Source organism: Oryx dammah, unplaced genomic scaffold (genome assembly GCF_014754425.2).
Source record: "Oryx dammah isolate SB20612 unplaced genomic scaffold, SCBI_Odam_1.1 HiC_scaffold_14, whole genome shotgun sequence".
Lineage (NCBI taxonomy): Eukaryota > Metazoa > Chordata > Mammalia > Artiodactyla > Bovidae > Oryx > Oryx dammah.
The window spans coordinates 20,086,847-20,104,354 of NW_024070198.1; the positions used below are offsets into that span (position 1 = coordinate 20,086,847).

Below are 17,508 nucleotides of genomic sequence, written 5' to 3' on the forward strand. Positions count from 1 at the left end.
CTGTGTGCCAGGCTCTGTTGCACTACTCTAAATATTTACACATCTAAACTCACCTATTTCTGATAATACTATCATGTATGTCAGTTTTCATACAAAGAAGAAGGGCAAGGCCAAAGGTTGTTCAGACTACCACACAATTGCACTCATTTCACATGCTAGCAAGGTAATGCTCTAAATCTTTCAAGCTAGGCTTCAACAGTACATGAACCAAGAATTTTCAGATGTACAAGGCAGACTTAGAAAAAACAGAGAAACCAGAGATCAAATTGCCAACATTTAGTGGATGACAGAAAAAGCAAGAGAATTTCAGAAAAGCATCTATTTCTGCTTCACTAACTACACTAAAGCCTTTGAAAGTGTGGATCACAACGAACTGGAAAATTCATAAAGAGACGGGACATACCAGACCACCTTACCTGCCTCCTGAGAAACCTGTATACAGGTCAAGAAGAAACAGTTAGAACTGGACATGGAACAACAGGCTGGTTCCAAATTGGGAAAGGAGTAAATCAAGGTTGTATATTGTCACCCTGTTTATTTAACTTATGTGCAGAATACAACATGCAAAATGCTGGGCTGGATGAAGCTCAAGCTGGAATCAAGATTGCTGGGAGAAACATCGCAACCTCAGATATGAAAATGATACCACTCTTTACAGACAAAGTTCTGTCTAGTCAAAGCTATGGTTTTTCCAGTATTCATGTATGGATGTGAGAGTTGGACTATAAAGAAAGCCGAGCACTGAAGAATTGATGCTTCTGAACTGTGGTGTTGGAGAAGACTCTTGGGAGTCCCTTGGACTGCAAGGAGGCCCAATCAGCCAATCCTAAAGGAAATCAGTCCTAAACATTCATTGGAAGGACTGATGCTCAAGCTGAAACTCCAATACTTTGGCCACCTGATGCGAAGAACTCACTGGGAGAGATTAAAGGCAGGAAGAGAAGAGGATGACAAAAGATGAGATGGTTGGATGGCATCACCAACTCGACGGACATGAGTTTGAGTCCATCACGAACTCCGGGAGGAGAGTGAAAAAGCTGGCTTAAAATTCAACATTCAAAAAACTAAGATTGTGGCATCTGATCCCATTACTTCACGGCAAACAGATGGGGAAACAATGGAAACAGTGACAGACTTTATTTTCTTGGACTCCAAAATCACTGCAGATAGTGACTGCAACCATGAAATTAAAGGATGCCTGATCCTTGGAAGAAAAGCTATGACAAATCTAGACAGTGTATTAAAAAACAGAGATATCACTTTGCCGACAAAGATCTGTATAGTCAAAGCTATGGTTTTCCCACTAGTCATGTACAGGTGCGACAGTTGGACCACAGAGAAGGCTGACTGCCAAAGAATTGGTGCTTTTCAACTGTCGTGCTGGAAAAGAGTCTCAAGAGTCCCTTGGACTGCCAGGGGATCACACCAGTCAATCTTAAAGGAGATCAGTCCTGGGTGTTCATTGGAAGGACTGATGTTGAAGCTGAAACTCCAATACTTTGGCCACCTGATGCAAAGAACTGACTCATTTGAAAAGACTCTGATGCTGGGAAAGATTGAGGGCAGGAGGAGAAGGGGACGACAGAGGATGAGACGGTTGGATGGCATCACCAACTCAATGGACATGAGTTTGGGTAAACTCTGGGAGTGGGTAATGGACAGGGAGGCCTGGCGTGCTACAGTTCATGGGGTCACAAAGAGTTGGACTCAACTGAATGACTGAACTCCCTGAAGACATGTAGTGTCCCTGGTCCTTGTCTCAAAAACACAAGAAGTCCTCTGCATCCTGCCACTGTGACAACCAAATGATACCTCCACCCATTTCCAAATCCAGGGCTGAGCTCGCCAAGCCTTAGAAAGCCTGTTGCCTCCAGCGCCCTCCACATACCAAATCGGCTCTATCAACAGTCCCTACAGCTGGGGTTTAAACTAGGTGGTTCCCCACCCGAGCCTTTACCACTGCCATCTGGGTCACGGATGGGCACCTGATCAGTGAACAGTTGGCTCATAAGATGAGGCCTAACTAAAAAATTCAAGCTGAACCAATTATATTCTCTCCTGGGAATGTGAATTAAGAACTATCATGCAGATTAGAAAGAACAAAGGCAGAAGCAATGGACAACTATGGTTATGTGTAATCTAGTAAAGGAGTAGAAACTGTAAGAGGAAGGTATCAGTCTCAAGTCAGAGAAACTAAAGCAGAGGCCCAGAGAAGAGCAAAAACGTCTTGAGGAAAGATGGCCTGTGAGAGAGAGATACAGAGAAAGGGAGCCGCTGGTCCACAGGGTACCCGGCGTCAGTCCACCTATACGAGAACAACAGCCTTAGCCCTCCCTGGGGGCCTTAAGGTCGTCTCTCTCCAACATAGCACAGTGTTTGGTACTCAGTACATTTGTTAAAGGTACACGAATGGCTCATACATGTTAAAACAGAATGAAATCAGAATAAAAGCTATAAAGTGAATGTTAGTACTCAGTTGTGTCTGACTCTTTGTGACCCCGTGGACTATAGCCCATCAGGCATCTCTGTCCATGGAATTCTCCAGGCAAGAATACCAGAGTGGGTTGCCATTTCCTTTTCCAGGGGATCTTCCCAACCCAGGGATCAAACCCAGGTCTCCCATATTGCAGGCAGACTCTTTACTGACCAAACCACGGGGGAAGCCCCAAGCTGTAAAAAAGGGCTCTGAAAACTATAAAGCATGTAAATTTAAAGTGGTATTACTATTACTTCTGCTGATGATAAAATGTCATGGTTCATTCTGCTGATCTTTTGTTCAGTTCAGTTCAATCGCTCAGTCATGTCCGACTCTTTGCGACCCCATGAATCACAGCATGCCAAGCCTCCCTGTCCATCACCAACTCCCGAAGTTCACTCAGACTCACGTCCATCGAATCAGTGATGCCATCCAGCCATCTCATCCTCTGTCGTCCCCTTCTCCTCCTGCCCCCAATCCCTCTCAGCATCAGAGTCTTTTCCAATGAGTCAACTCTTCGCATGAGGTAGCCAAAGTACTGGAGTTTCAGCTTTAGCATCATTCCTTCCAAAGAAATCCCAGGGCTCATCTCCTTCAGAATGGACTGGATGGATCTCCTTGCAGTCCAAGGGACTCTTAAGAGTCTTCCCCAACACCACAGTTCAAAAGCAGCAATTCTTTGGCGCTCAGCCTTCTTCACAGTCTGACTCTCACATCCATACATGGCCACAGGAAAAACCATAGCCTTGACTAGACGGACCTTAGTCGGCAAAGTAATGTCTCTGCTTTTGAATATGCTATCTAGGTTGATCCTAACGTTTCTTCCAAGGAGTAAGCGTCTTTTAATTTCATGGCTGCAGTCACCATCTGCAGTGATTTTGGAGCCCCCCCCCAAAAAAAGTCTGACACTGTTTCCACTGTTTCCCCCATCTATTTCCCATGCTGCCCAGTTAATTCTAAAGAGCAGGCCCCTGCTCTCTGGAAGGGCAGAGACCTCTTGGCATCTTTTATACTCATTGCTTGTAATCAGCATATGAAGTGAATCAAGAAAAAAACTAATGCCTTGGATCGATGGGCAGATATTTTATTCTAGTAGCTTGAATACAGATTGTAGCTATAGATATGTATTCACACACTTGCAATGAAAACAAACTTTGACTATACGAGAGTCCTAAAAAATCTTAACTCTGTATAACACTGGCAAAAGTGCCTTCAAATTGAGCAGTTTTTACCTTGGGGAAAAAATAAGATTCTCTTGCTCCACTGCAATTGCTGTCCAAACTTTTAAGGAATCGCTTTTACAGTATGCCCTCCATATCCATGGGTCCTACATCTGTGGATTCAAACAACTGCAGAATGAAAATATTCTTAAAACTCCAGAAAGTTCCAAAACACAAAACTTGAATTTGCCCCACTGCCAACTGTCTACACAGCATTTACAACCGTCTACAAGGTATTAGGTATTATAAGTGGGAGATACCTAGTGGCTCAGACAGTAAAGAATTTGCCTGCACTGTGGGAGGACTGGGTTCGATTCCTAGGTTGGGAAGATCCCCTGGAGGAGGGCATGGCAATCCACTCCAATATCCTTGCCTGGAGAATCCCCATGGACAGAGCAGCCTGGAGGGCTACAGTCCATGGGGTCGCAAGAGTCAGACGCGACTAAGCACAGCACAGCACAGCTATTTTAAGTAATAAGATGATTTAAAGTATATGATTTAAAATATACGTGCATAGATTACCTGCAAATACTATGTCATTTTATATGTGACTTGAGTATCTGTGGATTTTGGTATCTGCAAGGGTGTGAGGGTGAGGCAGCGTGTTGGTGTTGAAACCAACCCCCCGCAGATACAGATACTAGGAGATGACTGCATATCCCTCATTGCCACTTCCCTCCCAAACTCCCTGTAATACATCTTGTGCCTCTGTTGCTCCTGTTCCTTACCTCATGTACCAAGTGAAACGTCTTTCCTCAGAACACATCCTCTCATATCTCTGCTGCAAGCAACACAGTTGAGCCCATTCCATTTGGAGCCTCCTCCCTGGCTCCCCTAACACAATACTTTTCTGCTCTTCTAAGTTCATTTATTCGAAATGAACCTAAGCCTGCATTTCTGGCTTCAACTGCGGTGCTGTAGTAAAAGCACTGGTCTGGGCATCCAGAGATCTCCTGGCCACATGGTTCAATTTCGCTGAGCTTTGTCTCTCCATTTAAAAACTGAGTGGGTTGGATCTAAGTTTTTTTTTTTTTTTCATACTGTGACTCATATTTTACATTGTGGTTCAGTATATACATACATGCATTTATGTAATCCATGTATGTATAGGTATATACACACAGAAGTAATATAGAAATACTACGTCCTTTTACTACATGAGATGTACTTGAAATTTTCTATTCACTTCTATTTTATTTTTCAAAAACTGCCAGTTGCAATCCACTAAATAGATTTCAAACCTAACCATGTGTATTTACCCACACGTAGAAAATAGTGGACTTGCTGAAATGTCAGGTTCCTTCTAGTAATAACATAAGAGGATTTTGTGTTATAGCCTTCCAACTTTGAACCATTAGCCTTAACTTGCATCTGAATTCAGCCTCCTATTTCTCTCTGTAAGAGTTCTTCATATAGGTATCTTAGTATCACTTAAATTAACCTAATTAACACAGAATCTGGAACACTAGGTCCCCTTCCCATTGTAACTATTTATGGTCTTAAGTAAGTGTTAGTCACTCAGTTGCACCCAACTCTGCAACTCTGTGGACTATGGCCCAACAAGATCCTCTGTCCATGGGACTCTCCAGGCAAGAATACTGGAGTGGGTTGCCATTTCCTTCTCCAGGGGATCTTCCCAACCTAGGGATCAAACCTGGGTCTCCTGTACTACAGGCAGATTCTATACTGTCTGAGCTACCAGGAAGCCCATTTATGTTCTTGGCAAGTGTAAAATACTAGTGTTGACTTTTGGTCTAGTAATGATAGAGTAGCTTACATTGTACTAACTTCCCTACTGAAAACTAGCAGCAAATCTGGACAAGATAGTTTTGAAAATAACTATGTGTTGGAAAGCCAGCAAAAACAGCCAGAAACTAGAGGGGATACAACTCAAAACATGGGAAGAAAACTAGGTAAGATCCTTGTTTATCTGATACCCCATTACCCCCACCCCAAGAGAATCCCTAGTGTTTCAGCATGCGGGAAATAAAGCAAAAATTGAGAGGCAACCAATTGTAATCTTATTTGGCTACAGAATCAAAGGTCGTGGACTCTGAAGTGACTTGATATTAAGGAAGAAATCCTGAAAAAGAGGAAGTTGCAAAGAGGACAGCCCCAAAGTCTATACAGAAATTCCCTTCAAATCCTGAACTTTGCATGCAAGTGATGTGACTAGGGAACACAGCAGAAAGCAGCAGTTGAAGGCCAAAGAGCCAAGCAGACATTCACAACTCTCTGTGAGTTGAGAAGGAGTTTGAAATCTGAGTCCCTTCAAGTTAGGAGGTTCAATAAACATGTCCAGTTGGAAACCTCAGCAGAGCTGCACCTTAGGAGCAAGGCCCACCTGCCGGGATGAGGGGAGACACCCTAAGACTAAAGGCAAAACCATAACAGACCTGCCCTAACAAGAATCTAAGCTTAAGCCCTCCACAGAATGAACTGTTAATACAGGTCAGGGGAAGGAAAAATCCTGGCAGAACAATTTGGTTTCTAGCCTGGGAGGTAATGGCAACTCACTCCAGTACTCTTGCCTGGAAAATCCCATGGACGGAGGAGCCTGGTAGGCTGCAGTCCATGGGGTCGCACAGAGTCGGACACGACTGAGAGACTTCACTTTCACTTTTCACTTTCATGCATTGGAGAAGGAAATGGCAACCCACTCCAGTGTTCTTGCCTGGAGAATCCCAGGGATGGTGGAGCCTAATGGGCTGCCGTCTATGGGGTCGCACAGAGTCGGACACGACTGAAGCGACTTAGCAGCAGCAGCCTGGGAGGTGGTCAAGGAGCAGGCGCTGAACAGCACTTTGCTTCTCAGATGCAGTAGGGGGAGGGTGGGGAACGATGGGAGAGAGGAAGGGATGGACACTATACCTGTAAACACAGGGTCCGAGGACAGATGTCTGTCCAGTGGGGGGTCAATCTGGATCTCAGAAGGGAGGGCACCATGCAGTGACAGTTGGGGAGGGGAGGACCTGTTAGGGGGAAGGATGGTGGGTGGATAAGAGATGAAGAAATCACAACTTATGAGCACCTACTATGTTCTAGACATGTGATGTTTTATTTATATCATCTCACTATGAGACAGATATGATCGTCTTCATTTAACAAATAAGGAATCCAAAGCTCAGAGAAGTTCAATAATTTGTCTAAAGCTACACTACTAGTAACTGGGGGAGCTGAGATATGAATTCAAGGCAGAAGACCAAATGTGTTCCCTTCTGTAAGCACCTGTTGTGACTGTCTAACTTTCAGGAAGGGCAGTGGCACCTATGCTGTGAAACAGCCAGCAAAGTTAGAAAGCAACAAGATCTCTGGGACAGACTAAGATATCGTTACAGGTCAAGGAGGGTATTAGAGGTATGGAAAGAAGTGTTAATGTAAATACACTATCAAAAGTTAAGTCCTCGAACAGAAAGAGAGTGAATTATAAAAATGGAAATATTATCAGGTGGAACTGAGCTGGTCTCAGAGAGCTCACTGGGCACATTACAACACTCCAGAGAGAACAGTTTGACTCCTTAGTGAAACAATAAACAGTTAGGAGGCTTAATACAATAAGGAACTAACGAAAGGAAACAAAGTTCACAGCTGTGGGGGAAGGGAAAAGGAGTGACGCAAAAAAACTAACCTAAGGAATCACAGAATCAGACATTTTTTAAGCTGGAAAGAATGTAGAAGTCATCCAATCCCTATCACTTCAAAGTAAAAATGCACCCAGGAAAACATAGCTAGCTGCTTAATATCTCAGCCTCCCAACTAAAGCTGAGTTTGGTTTCATTCTTTATCTTTACAAATGCAGGTAGAGAGCCTGCTTTGTCCAAAACAGTACCCTGGAAATTCAAGTTAAGCCTGTGTTGAAAAGACCCCTGGATAAACCACCAGCAGTTCCAGGATCACAAAAGGGACTTAGCTTTTCAGTGGCTCCCCCACAATTCCAACTACCAGGCCTATTCTGAAGGAGACCTGGACAAGAAAGCTTCCACTTGGGAGTAAGGTGTGAGATGGATTTTCCAGATCGTTCACATTTTCTGACTCTAATTTTTCTCCTCTCATCATGTTCTGCACTCTCCCAAACTGGCCAAAATCATAAAGTCTGCTTGACATGAGTATAACACACATAAAAAAAAAAAAAAAAAACAACAAAGATTTAAAAGGAAGTCCAGTAATTGCAACAACAAAATAAAATAAACACGGTTTATTTCAGAGACCTGGAGAAGACAAACTGGTAAGAAAGAAAGAACCTCTAATGATAAAATATCCCCATTTTACAGATACCTTAAAGTTCAGGGAGACAAATTCACCTGAATAGCTAACATATACAATGCACCATTAAAAACATACTTTTCTCATTTCCACAAGAGGTTTGGTGTGCACCATTCACTTAAGATTCCTAAATGTCAAGGAATGAACCATCTGTAAAACAAGTTAAGTCTTCTTCCTCCTAATGTCTAAAGAAGTGCAGGGATTGAGAGAGAAAACAGGCCAGGAAAATAAATTTTCACTTGGTGCCCTGATAAAAGCTTGCCCAGGCTCCATAAGATAAACAAAGGATATTAAAGTAAAAATGCAAAGATCTTTGGATTACAGACCCTGACAAAAACCAACTAAGGTAAAGGAGAGTTCCCATGAAAGCAGCCTGGTTTTGAAAGCCACCTTGCAAATTTACAGCCCTAGGCATGCTCTTGGCTGTTCTCACTCAGGATACACTTATTAAAAATTTGGGGCCAGTTTCCTTAAGCTTACAAATGTTCCCCGTACCTAGAAGAACTATCCCTTATATTTATTCCCAGGTCTTATCCTCTAAGAAGCCTGTCTGAGTTCCTACCTTGGGCTCTCCTCCTGTTCTGCACAAATTCTGAGCGTCTCAGGGTGCTTGGTGCTGTGCGGCGGAAGCAGCTATTCCTTTTCCAAGTTTCTGAGCCATTTAATCTTCTCTCTTCCTCTACATGCCAGCTATTCTTCTCTAATGAAGTGCCGCAAGGAATGCCACCATGATATTCTCCTTGGTTCCCCCTTGTCCACAGATTTCTTGGACCCTCTGGGAAGACCCCTCTGCTCCCAGGTGCCATCATTCCTGGTCTGTCGATGTCATTACATTCTAAAGTCTTCCTCTGGTGAAGAGAATCTGCTCCTCTGTAATTCTGAAATTTATATTCACAGTTTTCAAATGGAGAAGCAGAGCCTCTATTCTCCATATCAAAACTACTCTGATCCCCGGCATGAATCTTGGTTTGGGGATCGATTTTATCATTTTGATAAACATTCCTGTCCCCGTCACAGTATTTAACAAATTCATTACCTTCACTGACACCACTCAAGTCTGGGAAGTCCACAGACTGACCATTAGTATAATTCTCAGGAACATGATCTAAATCACTGAGGTCTCTATGATAACAATTAGTTTCTTCACAGTCCTCAAGATTGTAATTATGATTCCTGCGGTCTATATGCTGGGTTTGAGGCTGACCAAAATTCCCCACAGAATCGTTCAAATCCTTGCAGTCAGTCCACTGTCCAGCTTCTTTAGAGTTCTTAGGATTATGATTCAGATCCTGATGATTTACATAGCCATTCGTCTCCCAGTCTTCTCCAACTTTCCAGGTTACAGCTGGGCTTCCTGTAAACCAACCATCTTTAGTCGTGGAGTTAGGATTCCCATCATCTACATTTTCTGAATTATAATCACCACAGCCTGGAGTCACACTTCTGTTGTACCTACAGTCCTTTCTACTTTCCTTTGCTTCCTCATCGTCCACATAACTTGGTTCACTCTGTTCAAAATCCCAGTATCCACAATGCCTTTTTCTGTAGGGCCGATTCTGCCCTGTGGTTTGGTGTCTGGAATCCCAGTCATCCTCTCTGTGAAGTCCACTCGGTGCAGGAAGGTCCCTTTTCTGTAGACTTCTGAAGTCTTCATATTCCCGGTTGGAGCTCCAGTCCCCGTTCTTCTGCAATTCTTTTTCTTTCTTCGTCTCGTGGGCTTCACACATATTCACTGTGCTCAAAGACACACGTTTTCTCTCTCTCTTCCATGGGTCTGGGTTGAGCTCAGAAGAGGACAGGTGCAGGGTAGCCCACGGTGGTATCTGTCCTTAAAATGTCTCCCAAAGCACTTCAAATGCTCTTCTTGCTACTCTGGTTGGAGCACGAAGAGATGTGGAGTAATTTCTATCTCAGGATCCAATCAGTGAGCTGCTCTAGCTTTCCCCACGGAGCCCTGAAGGTTAATTAGTAACTAGTGTTCTCTGATTGGAGTTGGCAGTTCTGTTTCGAGTTTCCTTCAAGCTGGTCGAACTGGCTTGACTGCTTTATGAGCTGAGGGCAGAAGCATTCCGCTGCTTTCAAGGCTTTGCAGAAACAGCAGAGTGAAAGAGAAACAGCCCCCTCTAGATCATGTAACACTTTCATCTGCCTCTTTAATCCTTTAGTAATCAATCAGGGCTATGAATAAATGCTTTCACGTGCAGCGCAAACTGGACCTCCACTGCCCGTCCTCGGAGTCTGGCTTTACTCCTTGGACGTCTGAAACTCTTCGGGACACCCTTCTCTTTAGTTAGAGGCAGGACTCTTCCGCCTTTGAGAGCTTTGCTTTTATGGGATTCAGGTTACCAGTTAGTGTATACTAAAATCACAAGCTGTTCAAGCTCCTGTCCACAGACACATCAGCTATCCCACTCAAGGAAAAAAAAGTACATCTTTTATTCCGATTTGGTGTGTGGGTAGTTTTATAGTGTATAAACTCTTCCCCAGAGGAATACAGTTATGTATGCTTTCACATTTTCCTTGACACTTGTCATGCCAGAGAAGCAACGAGACCATTCATCTTCTGGGACTTCCCTGGTGGCACAGTAGATAAGCATCTGCTGCCAATGCAGGGGATGTGGGTTCGGTCCCTAATCTGGGGAGGTCCCACAGGCCACAGAGCAATTAAGCCCGTGTGCCACAGATACTGGGCTTATGCTCTAGAGCCCTCAAGCCACAACTAGTGAGCTTGCATGATGCAACTACTGAAGCCCAAGGGCCTAAAGCCTGTGCTCTGTAACAAGAGGGGCCACTGCAATGAGAGGCCTGCACACTGGAATGAAGGGTAGCCCCTGCTCTCCGCAACAAAGACCAGTGCAACCAAATAAATAAATTGTGTATTTCAAAAAAACTCATTCATCGCCTAAATCTCCTTTCCACCTAATTCATGTAGCATACTTAGGAACTGGAGAATGAGACTGGAAGTCAGAAAGGTGGGTATAAAAATACCATTTTGAATTCATCCAATAACAGATTATTTTATGTGAAGCACTGTGGAAGAGAAAAGGATGAAGTTAGTCTCTCTTATGACGCAGGAGCAACACACTATAAAGTGTGACTGGCGGTGAAAAGCAGCATAACAAACACAAATGGTGATGGCAAAAAGCAGTCTCTGGTGGGGCAACTGCAGTTTCACAGCAGTAGTGTTTGAGCTGTGCTTTCAAGTAAAAGCAGGGTTTCCAAAGACTTTCCACACATGTGAAACTAGGGAAGGGGGAACAGTTTGAAGGGTACCACGTGTGGAAAAAGGAACAAGGATCATGCTTGAGGGGTAGGTTCAGGCAGATCCGAAAGGACTGAGGCCACTTTTTTTATTTAATGAATAATGAAGGGTCATTGAAGGCTTCTCAGAAAGAGAGTGATATGCTAAGAGAGTCTTTAGTAACATTATACTTTCACCTATGGTTATCTATTAAGTGTCCTTGAACTTTTATCTAATCCCTATTTGCGAAACAATATAAAGAACCCTAAGGAGACCAGGGTTATAAGCTTTGTCAATAATTAGATGTTTACTCTTGGATAAACAAACTGGTTCCATATAAGGAAAGGAGTAGTCAAGGCTGTATATTGTCACCCTGCTTATTTAACTTACATGCAGAGTATATCATGAGAAATGCTGGGCTGGATGAAGCACAAGCTGGAATCAAGATTGCTGGGAGAAATATCAATAACCTCAGATGTGCAGATGACACCACCCTTATGGCAGAAAGCGAAGAGGAACTTAAAAGCCTCTTGATGAAAGTGAAAGAGGAGAATGAAAAAGTTGGCTTAAAACTTAACACTCAGAAAACTAAGATCATGGCATCTGGTCCCATCACTTCATGACAAATAGATGGGGAAACAATGGAAACAGTGAGAGGCTTTACTTTTTTGAGCTCCAAAATTACTGCAGATGTTGACTGTAGCCATGAAATTAAGACTCTTGCCCCTTGGAAGAAAATTTATGATCAACCTACACAGCATATTAAAAGCAGAGACATTACTTTGCCAACAAAGGTCCATCTAATCAAAGCTATGGTTTTTCCAGTAGTCATGTATGAATGTGAGAGTTGGACTATAAAGAAAGCTGAGTGCCGAAGAACTGATGCTTCTGAACTGTGGTGTTGGAGAAGACTCTTGAGAGTCCCTTGGACTGCAAGGAGATCCAACCAGTCCATCCTAAAGGAAATCACTCCTGAATATTCATTGGAAGAACTAATGCTGAAGCTGAAACTCCAATATTTTGGCCATTTGATGTGAAGAACTGACTCATTGGAAAAGACCCTGACGCTGGCAAAGACTGATCGGGGGAGAAGGAGATGACAGAGGATGAGATGGTTAGATGGCATCACTGACTCAATGGACATGAGTTTGAGTAAGCTCCAGGAGTTGGTGATGGACAGGGAAGCCAGGCGTGCTGCAGTCCATGGGGTTGCAAAGAGTCAGAAACGACTGAGCAACTGAACTGAACTCTTGGATAAACCACTTATTCTCTCTGGGACTCAACCTACCCATTTATAAAACAACGCAGTTGGCCCCAATGACATCCTTGATTGCTTCGGTTTTAAAAATCCATGCTTCTGTTTCCTTGAAACTCCTTTTCCTTTCCTGAAATACTGAATGTACTGTGATACATCTTTGGATTCTAAACTAACAGAATTAATCTCTAGATTATTAAATCTGATTTTCATGCAAAGTTTTTTGCTCTTTTGTTCTGTTGCAGTAGCAGCAACAGCCCTGGCAGCTGCCATGTTGTCAAGTGTGTTTTATGGGCCAAGATCATGATGAGGACTAGGAAGCTGACATAAACATTCTTTGATCTTCTCTAACTATAAGGAGGATGTCGTATTATTTTTATTTTACTACAGATAAAGAATCTCTGAGACTTTGAAAAACCTGTCCAAGATCACAGAAACCAGTAGAAGGAGGGGCCATAATTTAAACCCAGATCTGTCTGACTTTGTGGCACTAGACTAAGAGGAGTATCTCAAAAACATAGGAAAATTTTCATTTCCCTCAAATCGAGTAAGCAAACAAGCACACTCTATCATGGTCTAATTCACACTCTATCACTGCCAAGGTGAGTGTGCAGACACTCCACCCCATGCACCACAAAGCCATCCCCTCTCTGTCTTCAGTCCTGGCTTACTCTTACCCTGCCTGAGTGTTGACCCCCAACTCCCAACTGAAACGAACACCCACACCAGCACACTAACAGAAAGACTGTCCAGTACTTGTGACTCAGTCATCTAAAACCTCCTGCCTAAACCCAATAAAGATTGTGATTCTGTTCACAAACCAACGGGATGACATCATTTAGGAGGACAGCTTTGACTGAGTTACAGAGAGTGAAAGGGTAAAAGAGGGCACATGAGATGTGGAATTAGGGCAGCTAGCTTCCAGAAGTTCAATTTTGGCTAATAACCAGTTTATAGCTATGCTTAATTTCTCTGGTTGTCAGTTTTCTTATGTGTAAAATGAGGAAGTTATTAATTTCTCTGTCACTTTAAATCTAAACTTCTGTGATCTTACTTATTTCTAAGCAAAAGTGAAAAGTAAAGATTTATCTTCCCCCATTATGGAAATGGGAAACTTCCTTTTAACAACTTCGAGCCTTCCATAAAGCTAGCATGATGAGAAACAGGCCTAGTAAATCAACCAGGAGAATAAATAAAAGAGGATAAATTACAGGTGAGACGACTACTAGTTACATGAAGGTAAAAAGAAATGATCTGTGGATGAGTGAAGGGTGAATAGCTGGTTATAATAAAAGGGCTCCCTTCTCCCATCCTTACTCCCTCTCTTTCTAAGCTCTACTGCCTTTAGGACTTTAAAGATACACTTTGCATAAAAATAAACTGTCTCAGCTTTACCTCACTACAATGACCCAGAACTAATCAAAAGTTGTGAATGGATTGCTCTTCTCATGTGATAAATCTGTGTGCAAAGAAATGTAGCCCAAGGGGATGAGGAGAATAACTTTCCCATTTTTCTCAATTCCAGTCCTACTGGTGAAATACAATCTTACAGATGGTTATCCTCCCTTCCATTTGACGTACAGTCACATTCCACAGGCTCTTTTCAAAAGCCTAGAGCAGCACTCTGCCGTAATGCCTGTTACTGAGGGCTTCCCTAGCGGCTTAGACAGTAAACAATCTGCCTGCAAATTGGGAGACCTGAGTTCAGTCCCTGGGTTGGGAAGATGACCTGGAGAAGGGAACGGCAAACCATTCCAGTATTCTTGCCTGGAGAACACTGTGGACAGAGGAGCCTTGTGGGCTACAGTCCATGGGGTCGCAAAGAGTTGGACACGACTAAACGACTAACACACACACAGAGGGTGGGTGATCAGCTACAATGTCCCTCTGTCGACAGAAATTCTGTGAGCATGACACTAGAAGTGAAGGTGGGGTAGCAGGATTTAGAGAATAAGAGAAGAGACACAAAGCGTAGAAAAGGCAAAGGAACAAAAGGGAGGAGATGGCTTTAAAAAAAAACAAAAAACCTAGGAAGAAAAGGTAATCACCCTAACTTTCCACAATCTCTCTGTAACTGCCCACAAGGTTCCTCTAGCCTGATGATCAACTTCTCCTCACTTTCTAAGACTCTACCCCAAGGACACTCTCAGGATTCCCATAGTTCTTGCTATTTTTCAGAGCACCAGGCAAACATCCCTCTCATCTTACCTTTTACTTTATTATACTTGTTTATCTCCTTTTATTACACTGAAAGCCTGAGGGCAAGGGTCATGTCCAATCTCCAATGCAGCTCTATCCTGGGTCACACAGGAGGTACTCCCAGGCTCAATGAGTTGATAAGGTCACATCCATCGGGCACAGGCTAGATTCTATCGAGGCAGAGGGCAGGAGCACTCACAGGTTAAACGCACAGGCTGTGCTTTTTTTTTTTTTAAATCCTGACTCTGCCACTTACTAGCTGTGTCATCTCGGGAAAGTTACTAAGCCTGCTTCTTCATCTTTTCATCATCAAATCCACCATCCTACTTGCATCTACACCGATCTGTTCTGCCTTCCCTCTTGTCAGAATGGAAGAACTGTCTCTGCTCTGATCAAACAGGCCAATCTCTGTTGGCTCACTGCTCCCACTCCCGCCTGACCCCCAGAGACTGTGTTCCAGCAATGAGCTACCGCCACCACCACAACCTCTTCAGTGTGCCCACTCTGACCACCAGTCTCATAAGCCTGTGAATGTTTCCCACCCCACAAACATCTGCTGGCTCCTCAGTCCAATGCTGCCTCCAGGTGCTGCCCCCATTTCCTTGCTTTCCTTTACAGCATACTTCTGCTTTGAAAGACTTTTGAGCAAGCAAATACTCAATGCTTCTATTTCCTTACCTCTCAGCCCACAATGCAGGAGACCCGGGTTGAATGTCCGGGTTGGGAAGACCCCTGGAGAAGGAAATGGCACCCCACTCCAGTATTCTTGCCTGGGAAATCCCATGGACAGAGGAGCCTGGCAGTCCATGGGGTCGCAAGGAGTTGGACACGACTGAGAAACTACCATACACAATGAGGCTTTTATCCCTTTGTTATCACTGTACTGAAACTGCTCTTGACAAGGTCATCCAATCCAATGGCCATTCCTGGAACTCACCTCACTTGGCCTCTAAGTAGCTTTTGGACAGTCACTTTCTCTTTCTTGAAGAGCTTCCTTCACTTGACTGGCTGCTCCTTTTCCTTTGCTGATTTATCTCCCTAGTCTTGCATATTTCTAAACAGTGGCTGCCCCCGGTCTTCTCCTTTGTACCCAACTACCCAGCATGGGCTTCCCAGGTGGCAACAGTGGTAAAGAGCCTGCCTGCCAATGCAGGAAACCTAAGAGACTTGAGTTTGATCCCTGGGTGGGGAAGATCCCCCTGGAGGTAGGGCATGGCAACCTATTCCAGTATTTTTGCCTGGAGAATCCCAAGGAGAGAGGAGCCTGGTGGGCTACAGTCCAAAGGGTCACAAAGAGTGGGACACAACTGAAGTGACTTAGCATGCCCCACACCTAGCACACAGCAGGAACTCAAGGAATTCCTAGACTAGGAATGTGGTTTCCATTCTTAGTTCAGCTGCCTTTCAGCCTAAGGGTTAATTAGGAGGAGCTGTAAAGATGATCCTATCATTAAGGTTAAAGAAACTCAAGGGATATCAATACAGCTGCAGCCTCCAGCTATGTGGGAAGAGAGGATCGGGAAATGAAGAAGACAGAGATCGAAGATTAAAAAGTAAATTCCCCAGTAAAGGAAGAGACTATGGACTAACTAAAAGACAACTGTCTGGGACACAGGAAGACAGACACAGAGAGAAAAAGAATCTGGGAGTACTGTAAAAAAGACGAGAATATAGGACAACAAGAGTGTTAAAAAGAGCGTAAGCCTTATGATGAACTTAAAGATGAGTTAGGCGAAGGTTACAAATCTTGGGGATGTTACTAGTAGGAATGGGTCGACATTTTGAAAACTTAAGTAACTTCACGATAAGCTAGCAGTCAAAAGTGTATCTGTGAGGAAGGATTAAATATTTATATATATACATACATATGTGCTCTTAAATCCATAGACATATGTAATTTAACAAATAGTTTTCAACAGAGTACTAAAATACGTTTGACATAAATTTTTAAAATTAATTTTTAAATATAAATTTATTTCTTTTAATTGGAGACTAATTACTTTACAATATTGTAGTGGTTTTGCCATACATTGACATGAATCCGCCACGGGTGTACATGGGTTTCCCATCCTGAACTGGCAATTCGTTTCACATATGATAATATACATGTTTTTAATAATAGCCAGGACATGGAAGCAACCTAGATGTCCATCAGCAGACAAATGGACAAGAAAGCTGTGGTACATATACCCAATGGAATATTACTCAGCCATTAAAAAAATACATTTGAATCAGGCTTAATGACGTGGATGAAACTGGAGCCTATTATACAGAGTGAAGTAAGCCAGAAAGAAAAACACCGATACAGTATACTAACGCATATATATGGAATTTAGAAAGATGGTAACGATAACCCTGTATGCAAGACAGCAGGAGACACAGATGTATAGAACCGTCTTTTGGACTTGGTGGGAGAGGGCAAGGGTGGGATGATAATGGGAGAATGGCAATGAAACATGTATATTATCATATGTGGTATAAATTATTTGGAAGTAAGTTGTCAAAAGTCAGTCGGGATCCCTCCACCTTGAGCACTTGTAGATCTGAGTTTTCCAAGTGTTGTTCCCTACCACCCACTCTCAGATGTCAAGCCGTCACTCCTTAAGTCTCAACACGCTGGCAATACAGGGTGGCTCAGCAAGGAAGCACAGAAAGCTGCACAATGAAGCCCGCCTGGGTCTGGATCCCAGCTCACTCACCAGCTGTGAGACTGTGGGCACACCACGGATCTCTCATCTATCAGACGTGGACAATTCTGGGAACTGGAAAAGCATATAAAAGCACCCTGCACACTGTTCAACAAAGAATAAGCACTCAATTATAATTTCTGTCACCATTCAGTTCCTATCATCAG

The 17,508-nt window shown here is 43.3% G+C and overlaps 1 protein-coding gene across 2 annotated transcripts in view; it reads right to left on the bottom strand.

The window, feature by feature from the left end:
- The window catches only part of LOC120873524 (dynamin binding protein), a 112,728-nt gene that overhangs the window by 39,303 nt on the left and 55,917 nt on the right, over positions 1-17,508 (bottom strand). The window contains exon 1 of one of the 2 annotated variants that reach the window (XM_040254208.1): positions 8,522-10,453. The exons of the other annotated variant lie outside the window; for it this stretch is intronic. Within the exon in view, the coding sequence (XP_040110142.1) occupies positions 8,522-9,686 (1,165 nt within the window). The 5' untranslated portion in view covers positions 9,687-10,453. Of the gene's footprint in view, positions 1-8,521; positions 10,454-17,508 lie in introns of those variants that run through there. 2 annotated transcript variants of the gene reach the window in all.